General features: G+C 34.8%; 1 protein-coding gene across 1 annotated transcript in view; it reads left to right on the top strand.

Moving 5' to 3' along the window:
• LOC128986185 (dynein axonemal heavy chain 1-like) overlaps positions 1 to 18,813 on the top strand; it is a 70,221-nt gene that overhangs the window by 14,598 nt on the left and 36,810 nt on the right. Inside the window, exons 19-33 of the mRNA XM_054406381.1 lie at positions 467 to 671; positions 1,041 to 1,138; positions 2,474 to 2,587; positions 2,962 to 3,217; positions 3,789 to 3,951; positions 5,671 to 5,781; positions 6,814 to 6,905; positions 7,764 to 7,918; positions 8,704 to 8,902; positions 9,932 to 10,051; positions 10,667 to 10,880; positions 11,585 to 11,750; positions 12,576 to 12,694; positions 13,369 to 13,574; positions 14,575 to 14,737. Coding sequence (XP_054262356.1) covers positions 467 to 671; positions 1,041 to 1,138; positions 2,474 to 2,587; positions 2,962 to 3,217; positions 3,789 to 3,951; positions 5,671 to 5,781; positions 6,814 to 6,905; positions 7,764 to 7,918; positions 8,704 to 8,902; positions 9,932 to 10,051; positions 10,667 to 10,880; positions 11,585 to 11,750; positions 12,576 to 12,694; positions 13,369 to 13,574; positions 14,575 to 14,737 — 2,381 coding nt within the window. The remainder of the gene's footprint in view (positions 1 to 466; positions 672 to 1,040; positions 1,139 to 2,473; positions 2,588 to 2,961; positions 3,218 to 3,788; positions 3,952 to 5,670; positions 5,782 to 6,813; positions 6,906 to 7,763; positions 7,919 to 8,703; positions 8,903 to 9,931; positions 10,052 to 10,666; positions 10,881 to 11,584; positions 11,751 to 12,575; positions 12,695 to 13,368; positions 13,575 to 14,574; positions 14,738 to 18,813) is intronic.

Raw genomic sequence — 18,813 nt, 5'->3', positions numbered from 1 at the left:
ACAAATTTTGGAATCTGAAATCTGATCCTGTTGTCAGGCGAGAAGGAAAGTACAGAAAGCATAACAAGACTAGTACACGATTCAAGCCAGCTGAAAATCACAAATAAAACCACAGATAGAACCATATATTAAAAAAAAAAACACACACACAAAAGCGCTTGCTGAGTACATGTACGTATTGATTGCGTTGCTAGTGTATCACACTTCTGTGCAAGAGTGGCTGATTTAATCCCCTATAAATAAACAAAATTTTGTGGCTTGGACTGTTTTCCCTTTAAAAGTGTTGTGCTTAAAGTGGATTTAATGTATAATCTGAACTGGGGTGCATTTACATCTCACCAAAAACGTAGCATCTTGTTTGTTACAATCGGAACTTCATGCATTGTAAATCCGTATTAGTCAATTTTGTAGATCCAAAGGAATTAAAAATAAATGTTAATGTAATCTATTTATTATGTTGCAACAGATATTACTGGGTGGAAGGTAACCTGAAGGTCCGTGCCGTCAACGCAGAGTTCCCTTACGGTTACGAGTACCTCGGTAACAGCGGTCGGCTCGTGATAACTCCGCTAACGGACAGATGTTACCTCACGCTGACGGGGGCGTTGCATCTCAAGTTTGGGGGAGCCCCGGCCGGCCCCGCGGGGACTGGCAAGACTGAGACGACCAAGGTAAGGTCATATTGCACACTTCAAATCAACTCATCTTGATTTTGTCCAGAAAATCTGTATAATAGCGTCACAAGGTTTACTAAGAATGTAAATTAGAAGATTAATCAATTAACTACTCTCTTCCCAAACCCTTCTTGTTTTAGAACCTTAGTGACAGACATATTTAAATAGTGTAAATAATAAGTTAAATAGCCTTAAGTGTAAAATATTTTGTGTTGCTTATGCCGCAGTGGACTCCTTCCCGTTCAATCTACGTCTGCTATCACAAGAAAGCTCCTTGAAAATCTAAATTAGTTCATTTATTGTTAGTGAGGATTTTTCAACCACAAGTTTTATTTGTGTTTCTTTGTCAACATATTTTGTTTGAAGGACCTGGCGAAGGCGTTTGCCATCCAATGCGTCGTGTTCAACTGTTCTGACCAACTGGATTTTATGGCCATGGGGAAGTTCTTCAAGGGATTGGCTAGGTAAAATGTCTCAGGTTTTTAAATGTATATTAAGAAAGTAAATAAAAATAGTATTTAGGTTTAAATAATCTGCAAATCTTCACGAGAATGTTTTTTCTAATGCATAATATAAGTCTAGTATGTATTTGAATACAAGATAACACAGCATTGACATGTATAGGGTGTCCCACGAAGGGGTTTAAACGTTTGATTTTATATTATGTGCCCATTCATGCACCGAACTTTATTAAACTTTACACAGTTTACAAAGTAGGTTCTAAAAATATTCTGGAAAAATTTCAACTCCCTAACCTTAGTAGAAACAAAATGGCGGCTTATTGAAAAATTTAATAATTTGCTTCCTATAAAAACTACTTTCACGATTAATTATCTGATTTGTTTACTACGTTGCGGTTCTAACGCTCATTGTTGAAGAACAGCTATTTGATTGTAAAATGAGTTTTAAATGAACAGGTCTTGCCCCATTTGACGGTACCAAAAATGAATCAAGCATTCTTTCAACAAGATGGTGCACCACCTCATTTCGCAAATCCTGTTGAAGCAATTACTAAATGGCAACCTTCATGGCCGTTGGATTGATCGTGGAAATGATTTTTTAGATTGGCCACCCCGATCACCTGATTTAACTGTTTGCGACATCTTTTTATGGGATTTCTTGAAGGAACAAGTTTATACCCACAGCTTCAATAATGATAAGGAACTAAAACGATCAATAGGTGAGAAACTTCCTCGAATATCGCAGAGTTTCTTTCTAAGAGCTTACGAATCATTTGTTACGTGCTGTGGATGGGTTACAGTTTGAATAATTTTGGACATTAAGGTTTTCCATTAAGGCTATGTTCTAGTTTTTTTTATTTATGTCATATTGCCCTTGAAAGTAACAATAAAAATTTTTGATAAAACCAAAAATACCTTCTTTAATCTTTTTCAAGCATCGTTTTTCAATATGCCGCCATTTTGTTTCTACTAAGGTTAGGGAGTTGAAATTTTTCCAGAATATTTTTATATCCTACTTCTTAAACTGTGTAAAGTTTAAAAAAATTCGATGCATGAATGGGCACGTAATATAAAATCAAACGTTTAAACCCCTTCGTGGGACACCCCGTATACCACTTTTGTTAACTATGGGTATACCATTGACAATTTATTGTCTTTGAGAGTATGTACTAACCCACCATCAAGATAAAACTTAAATACCTTGAAAATAAATAAATTGCAACATGAGAACTGTTTTGTATTTTTTAGGTCAGTAATTCAACTTTTCCCCTAGCATGCATGACACAAAAAATTACCATTGGAACTTTTTAATGTAATCGTTTTTTGTTTGTTTTGTAGTTCAGGAGCGTGGGCGTGTTTCGACGAGTTCAACAGGATTGACATAGAAGTGTTGTCGGTCGTCGCGCAACAGATCACAACCATACAGAAGGCACAACAAGCAAGAGCAGAGCGGTATGTTAAAAATCTAAAAGAATATATACTCACAAAATTACTCATTTATTTACCCTATATTCATGAACAATTTGACTTTTTCCATTACATTAATTGCACAAGTTGTCAACGCTCTATATCAGGGCTAATTGACTCTAAATAAGAAGAATAATAGTATCGGCAAACATTTAAAAAAGTTAACATGAGTTTGATTGATATGAGCCAAAATGTTTTTTCAGCTGAACTAAGTGGTCTTAGTGCTGAAGAATTAAATAAATTGAATCGAACAGAATGGGCAAACATTTCAAATTTTAGCTGACATAATTTTAGCAACTAATCTAATCTGTACTTAGAAAACTTTAAAACACTTTTGGGAACTTTTTCCTGTTTAACAGGTTCATGTTTGAAGGCGCTGAGGTGGCTTTGAAGCCATCTTGTGCGGTTTTCATCACGATGAACCCCGGTTACGCCGGACGTACCGAGCTTCCTGATAACCTGAAGGCGTTGTTCCGCCCAGTCGCTATGATGGTGCCAAACTACGCTCTGATCGCCGAAATCTCACTCTTCTCCTTCGGCTTTGGCAATGCTAAAGAACTCGCCAACAAGATCACAACTACGTTCAAACTGAGCTCTGAACAACTTAGTAGTCAAGTGAGGTTCCCTTGTTCAAATCTTTATTTTTGTAATATAATTTATCATACTATTAATGTTTAATTGGATGATTGTCTGGACTAAAAGTGTTTAATATTCATCATATCCACATCCACATAAAATAATAAGGATTTGGACTGATTTCTATTAAAATAATTTAATTATCATGTGAAATGTCACTAGTAGAGACACTAAAGAATAACAGGAATGGCCCGTGAGGTGATACTGGTAAATCCGAACCAAAAACTTGACAAAAGAGGCTTGACCTCAAACTTAAGTACTTTTTTTATAAGATTGTTGGTCCAACCCTGAGAAAAGTCAACATCTGTTCAATTATTTTACACAGTGATAACCGGTCCTTAATAATTGGGCTTTTACTAAATGATCTTGGCTAGAGGAACAGCTGATTTTTGATAGTAATAAAGCTATCATCATTCATTCAATACCCAAAAACGGAAAGCTTAAAACCTTAGCCTTAACTAAAATAATCAATTAAACCGACAACTATGTAATATCACTTCAACCATGCAAAATACCTTTCATTCAATTATTTTGCGTAAACTGTTTTCAGGACCATTACGATTTTGGTATGCGAGCAGTGAAGACGGTGATTTCTGTTGCGGGTAACCTGAAAAGAGAAAACCCGACAATGGATGATCGGCAAATAGTGTTACGAGCTCTCCGTGATGTCAATGTTCCCAAGTTCCTTAGGGACGATCTTAAACTCTTTAACGGTACGCTGTTTTATTAATTTTCAGTAATTATTTAACTTTACTCTTATATTTATGTAAAGCTCTCATGGCTGTAGATTGTGGTGTGGAGGGGTGAAGGAAAGACTCCCAACAACACAAAGAGGGGGGGGGGACTCCCAACCACTAGGGGTGTTATTTATTTATTTATTTATTTATTTAGTTACATGTCATTACATTATAATAACAGGACATATTGTCAATGGTTAAATAAAGACTTAAAACTAATAGATAAAACTAATACATCTGTATTTACATAAAACAACTGAATCTTCCCAAAATACAACATTGTTACATGACAAAAAAATTGAGCCAGCAGGAGTGTGAAGGTTTACTTATACCTAATTCCAGCAGTCCTTAAAATAATCTGCCAATGAAAAAAAAGATTTAGTCTTGAGCCATTCTTTTAAATAAAGTCTAAACTTATAGGGATTTTCTAGAGTAATTAAACTTGTTGATAAGTTATTTAAGATTTTTGGACCAATGTATTGTGGTGATGACTCGAATATTTGTAAATTATGAGCTACAGGTTTGATAATATTCTTTTTTCTTGTATTGTAATTATGTTGAGTTTGGGTCTCCATAAAAGTAGAGAGGTTTCTATGGACCCAGCATGCTATTTCCAAAATATAGTGATCGTAAAAAGTAAGAACTTTAAAGTTTTGAAACAGTTTTTTACTAGGGGTCTAGAGGGAACTTTGCCAATAATTCGTATTACTTTTTTTTTGTAATTGAAAAATTTTTTTTGAATGAGGAGAGTTACCCCAGATCAAGATACCATATGTCATTAATGATGAGAAATATGCATGATATATTATTAGCTGGGTTTGTAGATTCGTTACTTGTGAGATTATTCTTATTGAGAAAATGCAAGGGTCTAATTTTTTACTTCAATTTTCAATTTGAGATGCCCAGTTAAGATTTTTATTCAAAATTAATCCAAGGAATTTTACATTTTGTTGTGGAGATAATTGATGATTTGAAAGGATAATGTGATTTGAATTAAATTAAGTTAAATTAATCCAACCGCAATTAATTAATTGTTAAAATAACTACAAAGTAACAGAAGCACATTGTTAGAGGAAGAGTTCTTGTGTGTTAAGTGTATACCAAGCTCGCCACTCTAATTGGTACAATCTATACCATTGAGGTCAACCACAGTAAGGTACAGAGGAATCTTGTGCATGGGACAACTGTGAACTTTCAGCTCTAGTTTTGTGCTGGATTATATTTGTAACCTGAATGGAAAAGCACTGTGCGGAAATTTCTATCGCACAGGGCACAGGGTCTTCCTGCAAGCGTTGTAATACATGATGGCGATGGGGGTTGTTGAACTTTGCCCTAGACACCAGCAACTAGTGCTAGACACCACTTAAGTGTACACTGAATGTTTTCTCTGTACAGTTACTTAGCTTGGGTTCCAAGGCTATCCTGATTAATGTTTGTTTCTCTTTCAAATAAAATGTATCTTAATTACACCAATGTAACTTAAAGTAATAGCCTTTTGTAGGCCAACACAACAAATTAATGCTCTACAACATTCCATTCTACTTACAAACTTTGTCTTGCTCTTTATAATATGAAACCCTTAATTAGTTTGTTCTCTTATACATTGTATGCTTCAGGCTTTTATATGGATGAATTCTATTCATATGTAAGTGGCTTTCAATCCACAATCTATTTATTATTCTTATGTATTGTTAGGTATTGTCAGTGATTTGTTCCCCCGAATGGTGGAGCAGCCGGTAGACTACGGTGAGCTGGAAAAATCTATCCGAGCCGTTACAGTTCAGTTCGGACTGGAGGATGTAGATGGTAATATATTTTTTCTTTTTCTTTATAATTAGCAAGATTTTACACTTTCCGGTTCCGTTTGGATTACAATATGTTATATCAATATATTTTAACGTAATAGCTATTGTACTGTTTACAACCATTTAACTTTAACCATGGATAAAACATACTCCTAGTAGATTTCTCATCTTTATGGATCAGCTGAAGACAATTTTATTGTTAGTTCCGTCCGTTGCACTATGTAGGGGTCGTGTTTTGTTTACAATATCATTCTTGTCATTTCAGTAATTTAAAACCTCGTTTAGCCAAATAAAACTATCTAATCATAAACAATTACTCGTCGCCTAGTTATACAGGGTGTCCCGGAACTCTCTACCAATATTTTAGGGCATTGATCCTGGGTAAGAAACGTACCTAAATATCATATTTAAATTGTCCGGAAGTCCTTAGTTACTCACACAGCCGCCATTTTGTTTTTTTCAGTTATTAATTTTTTCTAAAGAACGGTTAAACATACGAAACGGAAACTTTGCACGAACATTCATGACAACTAGACAAAGCTATAAAAAAATTATTAAGATTTTTCAAATTCATAAAACAAAATGGCAGTCATTTAAAATTTTTATTCTTAAATAGCTCAAAACCCATTGATTTTACAAAAATTTTAAATGGCCACCATTTTGTTTTATGAATTTGAAAAATCGTGATAATTTTTTGGTAGCTTTGTCTAGTTGTCATAAATGTTTGTGCAAAGTTTCCATTTCGTAGGTTTAACTATTCTTTAGAAAAAAATTAATAACTGAAAAAAACAAAATGGCGGCTGTGTGAGTAACTAAGGACTTCTGGACAGTTTAAATATGCTATTTAGTTATGTTTCTTACCCAGGAGCAATGCCCTAAAATATTGGTAGAGAGTTCCGGGACACCCTGTATAACCTAAGTAAATCACAAATCATGAAATTAACCTCTTTTCATTATTTATGAACTAAAGTTTCTTTACTACATCACTAAAAGCAGTCTATTGTATTAACAATTATGTACTATTTTATTGCAGATTATGTGAGGAAGGTTATACAACTATTTGAGACGACTGTGGTGAGACACGGACTCATGTTAGTTGGTCCTACAGGCTCCGGAAAAACTAAGGTACAAACTACATTGTAAATTATTACCATTTATTTTACGTTTAACCCATTTAGTCAACACAGTATGATGGTGGGGTTTTAAAATGGAATTATAATTGGATTGTTCATGTTGGATAATAATTGATAAGGCAATTGTATTCAGATATAAAAAAGTCAATGCAAATATGTTGCTACTTAAAATATGAAATTGATGTGATAAAATATGTAATTACTGTAATGATATTTTTATGTATTAGATTAGGGTTTTTTGTTATTGTTGCCTAGTTCTTGAGTAGGTAAGATGTTTGTGTTGCCCTATGCTTGTTTCATAAGCTTGTGTGTCATATTCTTAAGTTATCTATACATTACTAACACTATAGAATATATATTTACAAAAATTTCACACATGCGCTGTAGTATCGCAATCAGGTTGATCGAACAACATGACGACAGACATAATATGAAACAGAAGAAGAAAGACCGAGGTTTTGTGTTCGTTGTCGTATTGTTCAATTGATTCGGCCACAATATTTTTTTTCTAAATATACTATTGACTATTGTTAGTAACGAGAAGATAACTTTAGAAGAACTCTGGCATGCCACAATGCATAGGATGGCACAAAAATGTTACCTACTCAAAAATGTAGGTTACAATAACAGTAATTTAATATAATTCAAGTTTTTGAACCTGCCATAGCAAAAAACCTATTTTCTTTAAAATTCATTGGCTGAACACAGGAAGGCTATTGTATAGACCAGCTTGCTCCCTAAATAAACTAGATTGAGATAGCAAGCCCTACAGAAAAAAACAAATTATAATAAAACTACGACATTTTACTTCACCCACGCCATTTCTAACAATTCACATTTTGTCTTACAGTGCTATGAGATACTAAAGGATGCATTGACTGCGCTGAAGGGGCAGCCTTCACCTACTGGGTCACCCTTCGAGTCTGTTCACACTTCGGTTCTCAACCCTAAGTCCATCACCATGGGACAGTTGTATGGAGAGTTCGACGCACTCACTCATGAGTGGTATGTTGCGTTAATTAATTATTTTAGTTGAGTATTGAAAAGAAAACTACCAAAAATTTGTCTTAAATCATAAGTTATTATTGTTTGTTTATTTTATTCTGTCACAAGGAATTTGTTGTTACACAGCAGTAAAAACAGCTGATTTCAATTTCAATTTATGAACTGTAGAGCTGAAATATACTTATTTTAATACCTAGGGGTATAATATCAGCTGGGGGCAAGGATATCAGCTGTTTATTTTTGACATCAACACTCATTTAATGATTTTGCTGATGAAAATAGTCTCAATAAGTTAATGTATTTTATTTGACCTAAGACTGATTTTCAAACTAGCCTTTTCAACTCAGGTCTTAGAATTAAAAAGATTCACTTTACAGCGTTGTTTTTTTTTTTTTTTTTACTTTCCAACACTAGTAAAAGACTAATGAGGTTCAAGAATAGAGAGAAAAGAAGTAAAATTTTGTTTCTTTGAATGTCAACTTATCAGCTGTGAGCTATTTAATTGTTAATGAGTGGTTGGTAGAATGAGTTATTGTATCACTATCAGTGGCAACTATCAGAGGTTGTAAACATAAACCTTCACATCATAGGACGCTAGTTCTAGTCCAGAACCGTTCATACATTACTTCAGACTAGGCCTAGAGGGTTGCGACCTTATCACATTGATAAAATCCATTGGTGATTGGCGGGATTTTAACCTGAGACTTCAGTGACCATACTCTACCGTCAGATCAACTCGCTTCCAGTGATGAAAAATTACTATTCAAAATGTCTGATTTTTCCAGGACCGATGGTATTCTGCCGTCCTTGGTCCGGGTGGGCGTGGCGTGTCCGGACCAAGACAAATTCTGGTACGTGTTTGACGGCCCCGTGGACGCTGTGTGGATCGAGAACATGAACACTGTATTGGACGACAACAAGAAGCTTTGTTTGACCAGCGGAGAGATCATCAAACTCACCGATAACCAAACTATGATGTTTGAGGTTAGAAATCTTACATCTATAGTAGTGTTTTAGGGAATTAATTTTACGTTAGTAGAATCACGCTGTTCTCTGTTTGGTATTTTGGCTTTGGGTGTATTGCTAGGCTAGGGGTTAGGGTGTCGAACTTCTGTTCGAGTGGAATGGGTTCAAAACCAGTCATATCTACAAAAATATTTAAAAGTTTGGACTTTTTCCTTTAATAGAGTTTGTGATTTGAAAAAAAAAAACTTTATAAAAAATGCCTATGCCATGGACACTGAAAAAGGAGTCTATATTGTAAAGGGTGGTGTGCTAGACAAGCTAAGTTGTTGAACCTTGCATGCAAGGGTGATTCTGGAGGTAATTATGTGTACTTAGAGTATTTTGCACTTTAAAAGTTTTGTAGTCGTTTTTTGCATATCACACCTATGGCTTTGACTGAAATTGCCACACGTTCTCTACTACTTTTGAATCATTATTGCCCAAATCGTTACGGTTTTAATCTTAGAAATAAAAACAGTGGTTAATCAAACTAGGATGTAGCATGTAGAGGATTATATAGGCTAGATTTGTTGTGTTGGGTGTACACATTTTCTCTAGGCTTGTCTGTCACATGATGGGTTTTAACTTTCTCCGTACGGGAATGTTATATATAGGAGGAGAAAGTAAGTTTTGATTTTGAATTATAAAATTATTTTATTTTGAACTCTGGGTGGAAATGTAGTTTTGGACCCCCAAACCCAATGTGAGGATTTTGTTTGAAGTGATGTGTGTATGTGTGGTTATGTGACAGATTGCACTTTTTGTTTGGTTTTGATGAAATTTGTCATATGGGTACCAACCCATAGTATCTCATAGCTTTTTTATTTGTTTGATATTTTGATTTTTACTGGTGGTTTTCTACATAAGTTAGGAAAGTATGTGTCAGTGAGCTGTTCCCGATTACATAACCTATTTGCGCCTCAGACCCCATTGAACTTTAAGTGCTTTACTAAGGCAAAAGTCTGTCCTTTAACATTCAAACGACTACATGACAATATCGCACTGTAGGTAGCAGATCTAGCCGTTGCGTCGCCAGCCACTGTCAGCCGCTGCGGGATGGTGTACCTCGAGCCCTCCGTCCTCGGACTTCAACCCTTCTTCAATTGTTGGCTTCAACGGCTGCCCAAGGTAATAAGTCCTATAACAATTTTATTTACATTTGTGTCCTAAAGTTATTTGAAAATGGGAAGAAAATGTCTAAGTTAAATTTTGTGTATTTTCAGTTTCAAGAATTAATTTTGTAGCCTTAAGATTTCCAAGTTCTTGAAGTGTGATACGGAGCTCAATGTAGGCCTACATTTCGCTGCTTGTCATCAGAAGCGAAATGCCAGCAAGTGGTGGAATGAATATCGGACTTTTAATCGCACTTTGAGAAAGGTTAAAGTTTTACTATACTGATGCATATTTCAAATTCCATGAGACTATTAAATTTAAATGCTTACTCATAACAAAATGTTGGTCTCATGCAACAATTTGTCATCACTGTTTTGAATGAATATGTCGATAAAGATTGGTTGAAAATATTTTATAGCGTGGCATCTGAATCACTATGATATGTACAGTTGGTTAAATTACCCCCGAGTGATTCTATTGTAGTAGTTGAACTATCATGGTTTTTAAGCTCTTGGTGGATTCATTTTCAATTTACCACTAAGCATGTTCAACCCTCTTCGACACGGACGTTGTGAGAAGATTTAGCTGTAGAAAGTAAAATATTTAAAACATATTTTATATGTTTACCAGTTAGGAGAGTCGCTAGAACCGTTGTATCGAGAGCTGTTTTCTCTGTATCTTCTGCCTGCACTCCGCTTTCTGCGTAGTCACATGGTTGAGATGGTGCCTTCCGTTGACTCTGCGCTTGTTCAATCCTGTCTCCGTCTCCTCGACTGTTTCATGCTTCCTCTGACCTGTCCTGGCGGAAAACCTCCTCCGTCCCCTGCCTTTCTCAACCTACTGCGTGAGTGACATTGATTTGTCGATTCTGAAGTAGATGTTCCATCTATATGGAACAGATGTCACCAATTTTTATGAAAAAAGAAAATAATTGAATGAGCCAATCACAGAGTATGTTGCCGTCTAAAATAATATTTTTCCTACATCTTTGCTGTTTCGATAGTTTATGTTACATAAAAGATGGTAGACTTGGTTAAAAGGTTGGCGTATTTGATGTAAAACGGTAATTTCTTTCAGTACTTTGTTGGTGGCCGAATTCAACTGCTTCCATTTTCATTCAAAAACTGGCGGAAACTTTATAGGGAATTTCTAGTTCAATCAATTGTCCAAGGTTTCACGTTGTCTACTTGGATTTGAACAGAACTTAATTGTATTGAATTTGAATAGAATAAATATGTACTACTTTAGCCATATCAAGCTAATCCAAAATATTTTACTTCTAACTACTCATTTTCACTATCACTTAAACAAAATCAATCTCACCTTCATAAAAAACTAAAATATTCCCTATAAAAAAACAAAGCCGTACGCATTTTAACCTAACCTACCCAATCAAACCTAACCTCAATCAATCCAAATTAACCTTGATGATGTTAAACCAAGCCAACCTACCCTTTATCAATCTATGATGATCAAACAAACCGAAACCTAATTCTATTTTAACTCAATCCTACTTAACCTAACATAATTATATGTTGTTGTATGCAGCGGAGCTGGTATCAGCTTGGGTTGTGTATGCCGTTATCTGGAGTGTCGGAGCCACTTGCGACCACTCGTCTCGGGAACTCTTCTCCTCTTGGATGCGGAAAACAATGAAGGAAGATATTCAGATGAAGCCGCTGTTTCCCGGAGAAAATCTAGTTTACGATTACAGGTGAGTTGAACGTACTCTCTAATTATTTTTTCCTTTAAACTTACTTGTTTTACATCAGGAAAAAAGGTGGGAAACACTGTTCCAAATTATAAATAGATAAAGTAAACACAGGGATTTTGAATTATAGAGTAAGGAGAATAGCAGCTAGCTTACCTTGTACAGGTGAACGTAAAACCACTAACTATTGGATACTGAAGTAGACATCCCATATCTATGCGGACCAGCTGTCACCAATTTTTCACAAAAAAGAACTTAGTTGTGTGAGCCAGTCACAGAATGCGTTAGTGTCTAAAATTCTATTTCGTACCTTATACATTGTCGCTGAAATAGTTGATGGGTCTTGACAGTTGCTATAGCTCACAATAAGTCGCTCCATTGGTTTGGAATTGGTCAAATATTTCTTTTGTTCAACAGAAATTAGTAATTTAGATCAGTGCAATATGTTGGTGGTTCACATCAACTACGACGATTTTGAGCAAAAAACAGGCAACAACTTTAACATGGTTTTGGAATGTCTGGTGTTTTCAATAGTCTAAGGTAACACAGAGGAGACACTGCACACAATATTTCGTACCATAGGGAGAACACTATCTCTACACTTGAAAAGTCACCAGGGGACGAAATATGTGTTCTGTGTCTCTACTGTAAGTTCTATGACCTACCTATACTACTCAAAGTACGCCAGAAACTATCCTCTTCTATAATTCAAAATCCTGGCCTAGAGCCTTTCCATGAACAAAACTAATGTATAAAACTTTATGTTGGTAAAGTGTATCTCTAGCTCTTCGTATGTGGAGTTTTCAATGTTAACCACATATGTGTTAGGTTACATGACGGTGGTTTCACTGGAGGCACGGACACTGGAGAACCATCTAGTCCACGCTGGATACATTGGATGGATGGATTAGAAACCTATGTTATAACTGCAGACATGAAGTATTCAGGTTTGTGTTAGAGATTTTTATTAATTTTTTTGTCCTAGGACGCTAGGTACGAGCCCGGGATTGTTTTTCACATTACTTCAGGCTAGACCTAGGGGTTGCGGCACTATCACTTAAATAAAATCCATTGGTGATTTGGCAGGATTTGAACCCGGGACCTCGGGCCCCGAAGTCCCGCGCTCTATCCACAAGACCAGCTCGCTCCCTCACTTTGCAATAATAGTCAGGATCTTTCCTTAGGTTTTCAGTTGAAATAATACAAATACAATAATTTTTGTCACTTATAACTCTTCCTCATCCAGTAAGTTTCAGTCAGTGTTCAATCAATGAATTTCTTTATTGAGATTACTTTAAGAAATACAATAGTGTCATATACATAGATTATAATTTGAATTTTCATCTTGCTTGACAATATTGATAGAAGAATTCCTTTAGTGAGTAGAATGGTTGTTACATTAGACAGTCTTTGAGATTGCTCTTCAGGTCTTGATTTCAAGATCTTCTAGTGTTTGGGCAGGCTATTGAAGACCTTTCGTCCCATAACTAGTAACCTGCATTTATGGCCCAAAAACTCAACTAGAATTACAAAAGATAAGCCAGTAAAATTAAATTTTATACATAGCAAGTGTATTAAATCAATCATAGCAAAGATTACACATCTACCTATAATGTTGCAGACATAGAAGTACCGACAATAGACAATGTGCGTAACGCCCACCTGATGGGAACGCTGCTGTCCAACGAAGCCAACGTGTTGTGTATCGGTCCAACAGGAACAGGCAAGACTGTTACTGTTATGTCCAAACTGAGCCGCAACATGCCCAAACAGTTTCTCTCCGACTTCATCAACTTTTCAGCACGGACATCGGCCAACCAGACGCAAGTATGTAGAGGCAAACATTTTTTCACACTCTGGAACCGTTTTACATATTACTTCAGGCTAGGCCTAGAGCGTTGTAGTATTATTACTTAAGAAAAATCCATTGGTGATTGCCGGATTTGAACCTGTTACCTTTGGGACCGAAGTCCTCCGTTTTGCCACAAAACCAGGTAGGGTCTAACATTAAATTATTAAACTAAAGGAACGATATTAATTTGAATTTTTCACCTAATCTTTAAACAAGTTTTAGGAAAGCTAACGTTTTCTATTTACTAACAAAATATATACATAGATGAAAATTGAAGAGAATAAAAAGTCGTAAGGATTAAGCGTTGCAGGGATAGACGAGATTGGATTTTTAGTTCGAAACGAGACGATATTTTTTATTTCTCATAAAATTTTGAGACGAGATCGAGATGGGATTTCCCTTCTCATACAAAACAGGAAATGCACGTTTGACATTTTTACCTGATTTTGTAACATTGTTAGATGACTGTTTAAATACAAAAATAATAATAATAGGCAAGAATATTTAAAATCTTTAATTAAAAAACATCAGCATACAAAAATTTATATTAATCACGCCTAACTTATTAAAAATGCTTACGATTAGGAAACATGGTGGTATCAGTTAGGATAGAGTTAAACTTATCCTAAAATAAAATAAATCATAAAATAAAAGCAATATTAATTTGTATAAAATAGTTACTTGTTTTGGGTTTGTTTATAGTAGTAAAACATGCCTCACACTGCTTACACTTAACAAAACTGCTTACACTAACACGGTGGTACTGCTAAATCTCAATGTATTTTTCTATCAAACTTTGTTGATGACCTTCAAATGAAGTGATTACTTTTCAATCCTAGTACGCCAGAACCTACTTCAAACTAACAGCTGAAATTATGTCCACTTCAGTAATCAAGGATATTTATGCGGGTATTGAAACCATTTAACAAATAAAAAATTAAATTGGAGGGTAAAAACCTTGTTTGATTATTTCAGGATCTGATAGACTCCAAGCTAGACCGGCGCAGGAAAGGAGTGTTTGGTCCTCCGGTGCTCAAACGGTTGGTTCTGTTCATTGACGACCTCAACATGCCGGCGCTAGAGACATACGGCGCTCAACCACCCATAGAACTTATACGCCAGAGGATGGACTTTAGAGGTACCTAGTTGGAATTCGCTTAATATACTCAGAAATCAAGTTTATCTATATATTCTGATTACCATCTCCAACGAGGAGGGTCGTAAGCAAATTGAACATTTTTGTAGGGTTCAAAAACTTGTCTCTGTATAACAAAACAATGCAGTACTATTTTACCTTTTCAAAGATTACTTTGTATCTAAAATACCCCCGTCGCAGCAAACCTGCATACTAAGCGAATTTCCATTTACCCGGCTTGATTTCTTCTAAAATATTCCCTATAAATTTTCAGATTTATTTCCTATTTAAATAACATTAATTTTAGTGAGTAGTTAGGTTTGCTGCTATGGGGAAGATGTTGAGGTGTGTTTTTTTAATTGAAATATTGATAGCTTAGTATGAAATAAACCAAATTGCCAAATTTGATTAAAATATAAAATATATCCATAAACAAGCAAACTAAAACAGTTTATTTATTCTCCATAAGAATAACATGGGAATTTTAAATTTACAATTTTTTAAATTTTCTCCGTAGGCCTAGTCAATGAACATTCAAAAACACTTCAATATACTAAATTATTTGTTTTTTTAGCGAATTTCCCATATAGGGAATAAGCTATTACCGTAGTACTCACGGTAAGACCTGGTCCCGGGACCGATTTTTTTTTTCGTTTTGAGGTCCCTAGAGGTCAAAAACACCATCCGTTCAAATTCATATATATATATATATTTATATATATATATATATATATAAACTTACACTAGGCTGTTAAGGGGACAACATAATAAGAGAACAGTTGACTGTTCTCTCAACAGCGTCTGGTATAGTAAAACTTGTCAGTATTGCCAACCTTCATAGAACAACCACCAAATGAGAGGGAAAATAGATAATAAGAGGACAGCAAAAGGTCCCTTTAACATCTTCCCACATGGCATGGCTGTTGAGAGGACACTTAACCGTCCTCTTATTCTTATGTCCTCTTAACAGCCTTGTGTAAGCTTAAAGTGTCCTCTCATCAGCTCCATGTATAGTAAGCCTGATATTAACATTAAATTTAGTTTCCTTTTCTTGATTATGAGTTTAATTACGTAAAAGGGTAGAAAAAATGTTACATTAAGATATGGTCCAATATTAATATTTATCACTGCCTATACATACATATGAAAATGTTCTATACTACTGTCCAGCCCCATAAATATTTCCAATCCCCATCCATCCAATATATATTCTCAAAATCAAACTCTTTTCGCATCACTCACCCGCGTACCCATATAAAATAATGTTAATTTTTTTTAGATTGATCAAAAGTTGATACCCACGTAGTGTGCCTGAATTTTAACCGTTTTGCCGCATCTCTTACCGTTGTTAAGATATAAGCATTTCTAAAACAATAAAGCAATGCCGCTCCGGCAGCGCCTGGAGTTTAACCTTTGCACCTATTCTAGAGTCAACGTTGACATTATAATACAGTGCATTGACATACAAATGAAAATGTTTAATATATTTAACAAATGGTACCCATATAAAATAATCTAAACTAGGTAGCTTTCGCAGAGGCATCCACAAAATTGAGCGGAGTCATCAGGGTTCCATATAATATATTGTTATTGACCTTCACCATCGAGCTTCATAATTATTTTTACCTACAATTTTAAGTGAAGAGAACATTTGTGTAAAGATAAATATTGGTGTAATTAGATTAGCTACACGTTGATTCGTAAAAAAGGGGAGTAAAAAACACGGAGATGTAATTTTAGGCATTTTCGGAGACCTGCATTTACATTTTAAGTTTAAACCCTCAGGGTTAGTCATCAACTTATTCTAAAACAGGGTGGTACAGATGTAACTTAGAAATCAACCCTTTACAGTTTCAAATCCTACCATTTTGGCTACTAATAACTGCATAAGAGGGCTTTATGTGATGGTTAGAGTATAAGTGAAACCAAGAAATATATTATCGTTTCAAAAGATATATTAACATTCACATTTGCATTTATTCAAGCGTTTAAACCATAACCTAAGTGTTACACGTTAATAATTTGTATAATCAATCGGAAGGTGATCGAAGACGAAGATTAAGCCGTCGTGTTTTGGCTAAAATGTCTGTGCTTCCTAGTCGTCCTTGTCACAGAAAACATACTACTATAACCATTATAGTAGTACTAGGTAAAACCCGTCGAAATCGACGGTTGCTTTAAAGGCTTACGACAATTCTTCTAACTGCGAAAAAAAGAGCGAAATTACAAAAATGTGCGCATTTAGCATTGTTTAATGAATACGGTAATAAATAGGTGTAAAAACAATAATGACTATTATGAGTTGGTTACAAAATATGGTTGATCATTCAATGAATAACATATTTCTTATATCGTCCGTCATAGGAGTTATTGTTCCTATGTTAACTGGTTTATCTTCTTTTTGATGAATATAATATAAAGAATGCTTTTGGAAGAACCTTTAAATAGCATTAAAACCGTATTGGTGGATCTTTTGTGGCACACACTTCTGCGATTTCATCAGTGTTATGCAGATTAAATCTGTGTGTGGGGTTTTTTTTTTTTTTTAGAAAATATATGTTTGTTGAGATGGCACGTTCTTATTTCAAAGGGAGGTCCACCCTAAAGCTGTGAAAGTTTTATTTTTCCTTCGTCACGTCGGTCATCATACCGTACTTCTGTGCCAATGAATAACCCTCTAAATTTAGCAATTTTAGCATAACATTGATTCCATGACATGCGGATGTCAGTTGTCTCAGCCTTATCAATTACATAAAGTGCTCAATATAATATATCCTCGGAATTTTAGGTGTAGTGGAATATACTTGTAGTGATGCTGTCTTTTATTCTCGAAATGAGGGACCTCGTTCTTATGGCCATGCGGCTTCATTGGCAACAAATAATGCAAATGACAAAGCAGTGCTGCATTTTCTAAAAGCAAATACTGTAAATTGTTACGTAAATAGTGACGTTTACATGCATTGTTGTTAATCAACGTATCTTAGAAAGGATGAGGATATCTAGCTCAAAAGGAACACGACCTTTCTGTCATGACAGTAACTGCTTAAATGGTAATTACTCTTTGTGAAATTTGTTTTACATTCGAAGTGTAGTGTTATTTTCACAAATCTCACTTAAGGCCAACCAAGTGGGCCCCGGTCCGTAATAGGCCACTGCAAAACATCTTTCAAGATATAGGTACTATTTTAATTTTAGGCAAGGTTTCTGTGTTTGGATATTATTAGACACGATAATAGCACAATGAACTTCTTCTGCAGATCTTTATCATCTTTTGGTTAAGAGAAATATAAATCGAATTAATAAGTGTCACAATCCAAGCGCATTAAAATGGCTCTGGCCTGAACTTTTTTGTAGTATCGAGTTTGGACATTTTGTTTATGTTACTATCTGGGTAAGTTACCGGTGCATTTTGAGATATTTCTTTTAGAGATAAATTAAATGGGTTTTGTTGCTGAGTAGCGCTAGTAAACATGTACAACCCTATTCGTTAGTTTAATAACATTCAAAGGATCTATTCTGTTTTCACTAAGCTGAATGAATACATCGAAGTAACACCTCTAAAAAGTCTGCAATAAATTGCAATTTTGCAGATTAATGACTTTCTAAATCATACACACATGTCTTTATAAAAATTATTAAAATATTAATCCAGTTGCTGTAAACCACTATTAATTTAAACAAAATATGAACACGGCTCATATGGGCAACGTGAACTTCTGCACTTGTATTATTTTGTATTGTATTACACAATCGAAATCTTTTTTAATAATTGAAAACATGTATGGAAATGATCTCATGAACCTATCTGTCTTGAATAATATGAATAAATATCGGCAAAAGTAGTCAAAAAGGCAGACACCAACCCGTACAATAGATATAATATAATTCGATAAGAAATAATTTTAAGAGTTTCTGTAATATTAAGATTTTCCAGTGATTTTGTAATTGAACGTTATTTTGCAAAACATGAGATGATGCAGAACAAAATAAATTTTGAAATCAGAAAATTACATTGCAAATAATTCTTTTTGACAAACTCAGTAGTGTTGTTTGAAATGCAATTTAAATATTAACAGTTG

Source organism: Macrosteles quadrilineatus, unplaced genomic scaffold, assembly GCF_028750875.1.
Source record: "Macrosteles quadrilineatus isolate MER2022 unplaced genomic scaffold, UCM_ALF_1.0 Scaffold_2__2_contigs__length_208266976, whole genome shotgun sequence".
Lineage (NCBI taxonomy): Eukaryota > Metazoa > Arthropoda > Insecta > Hemiptera > Cicadellidae > Macrosteles > Macrosteles quadrilineatus.
Note: the sequence above shows the minus strand (reverse complement) of the source record. Positions and strands in the feature narration are given on the sequence as shown.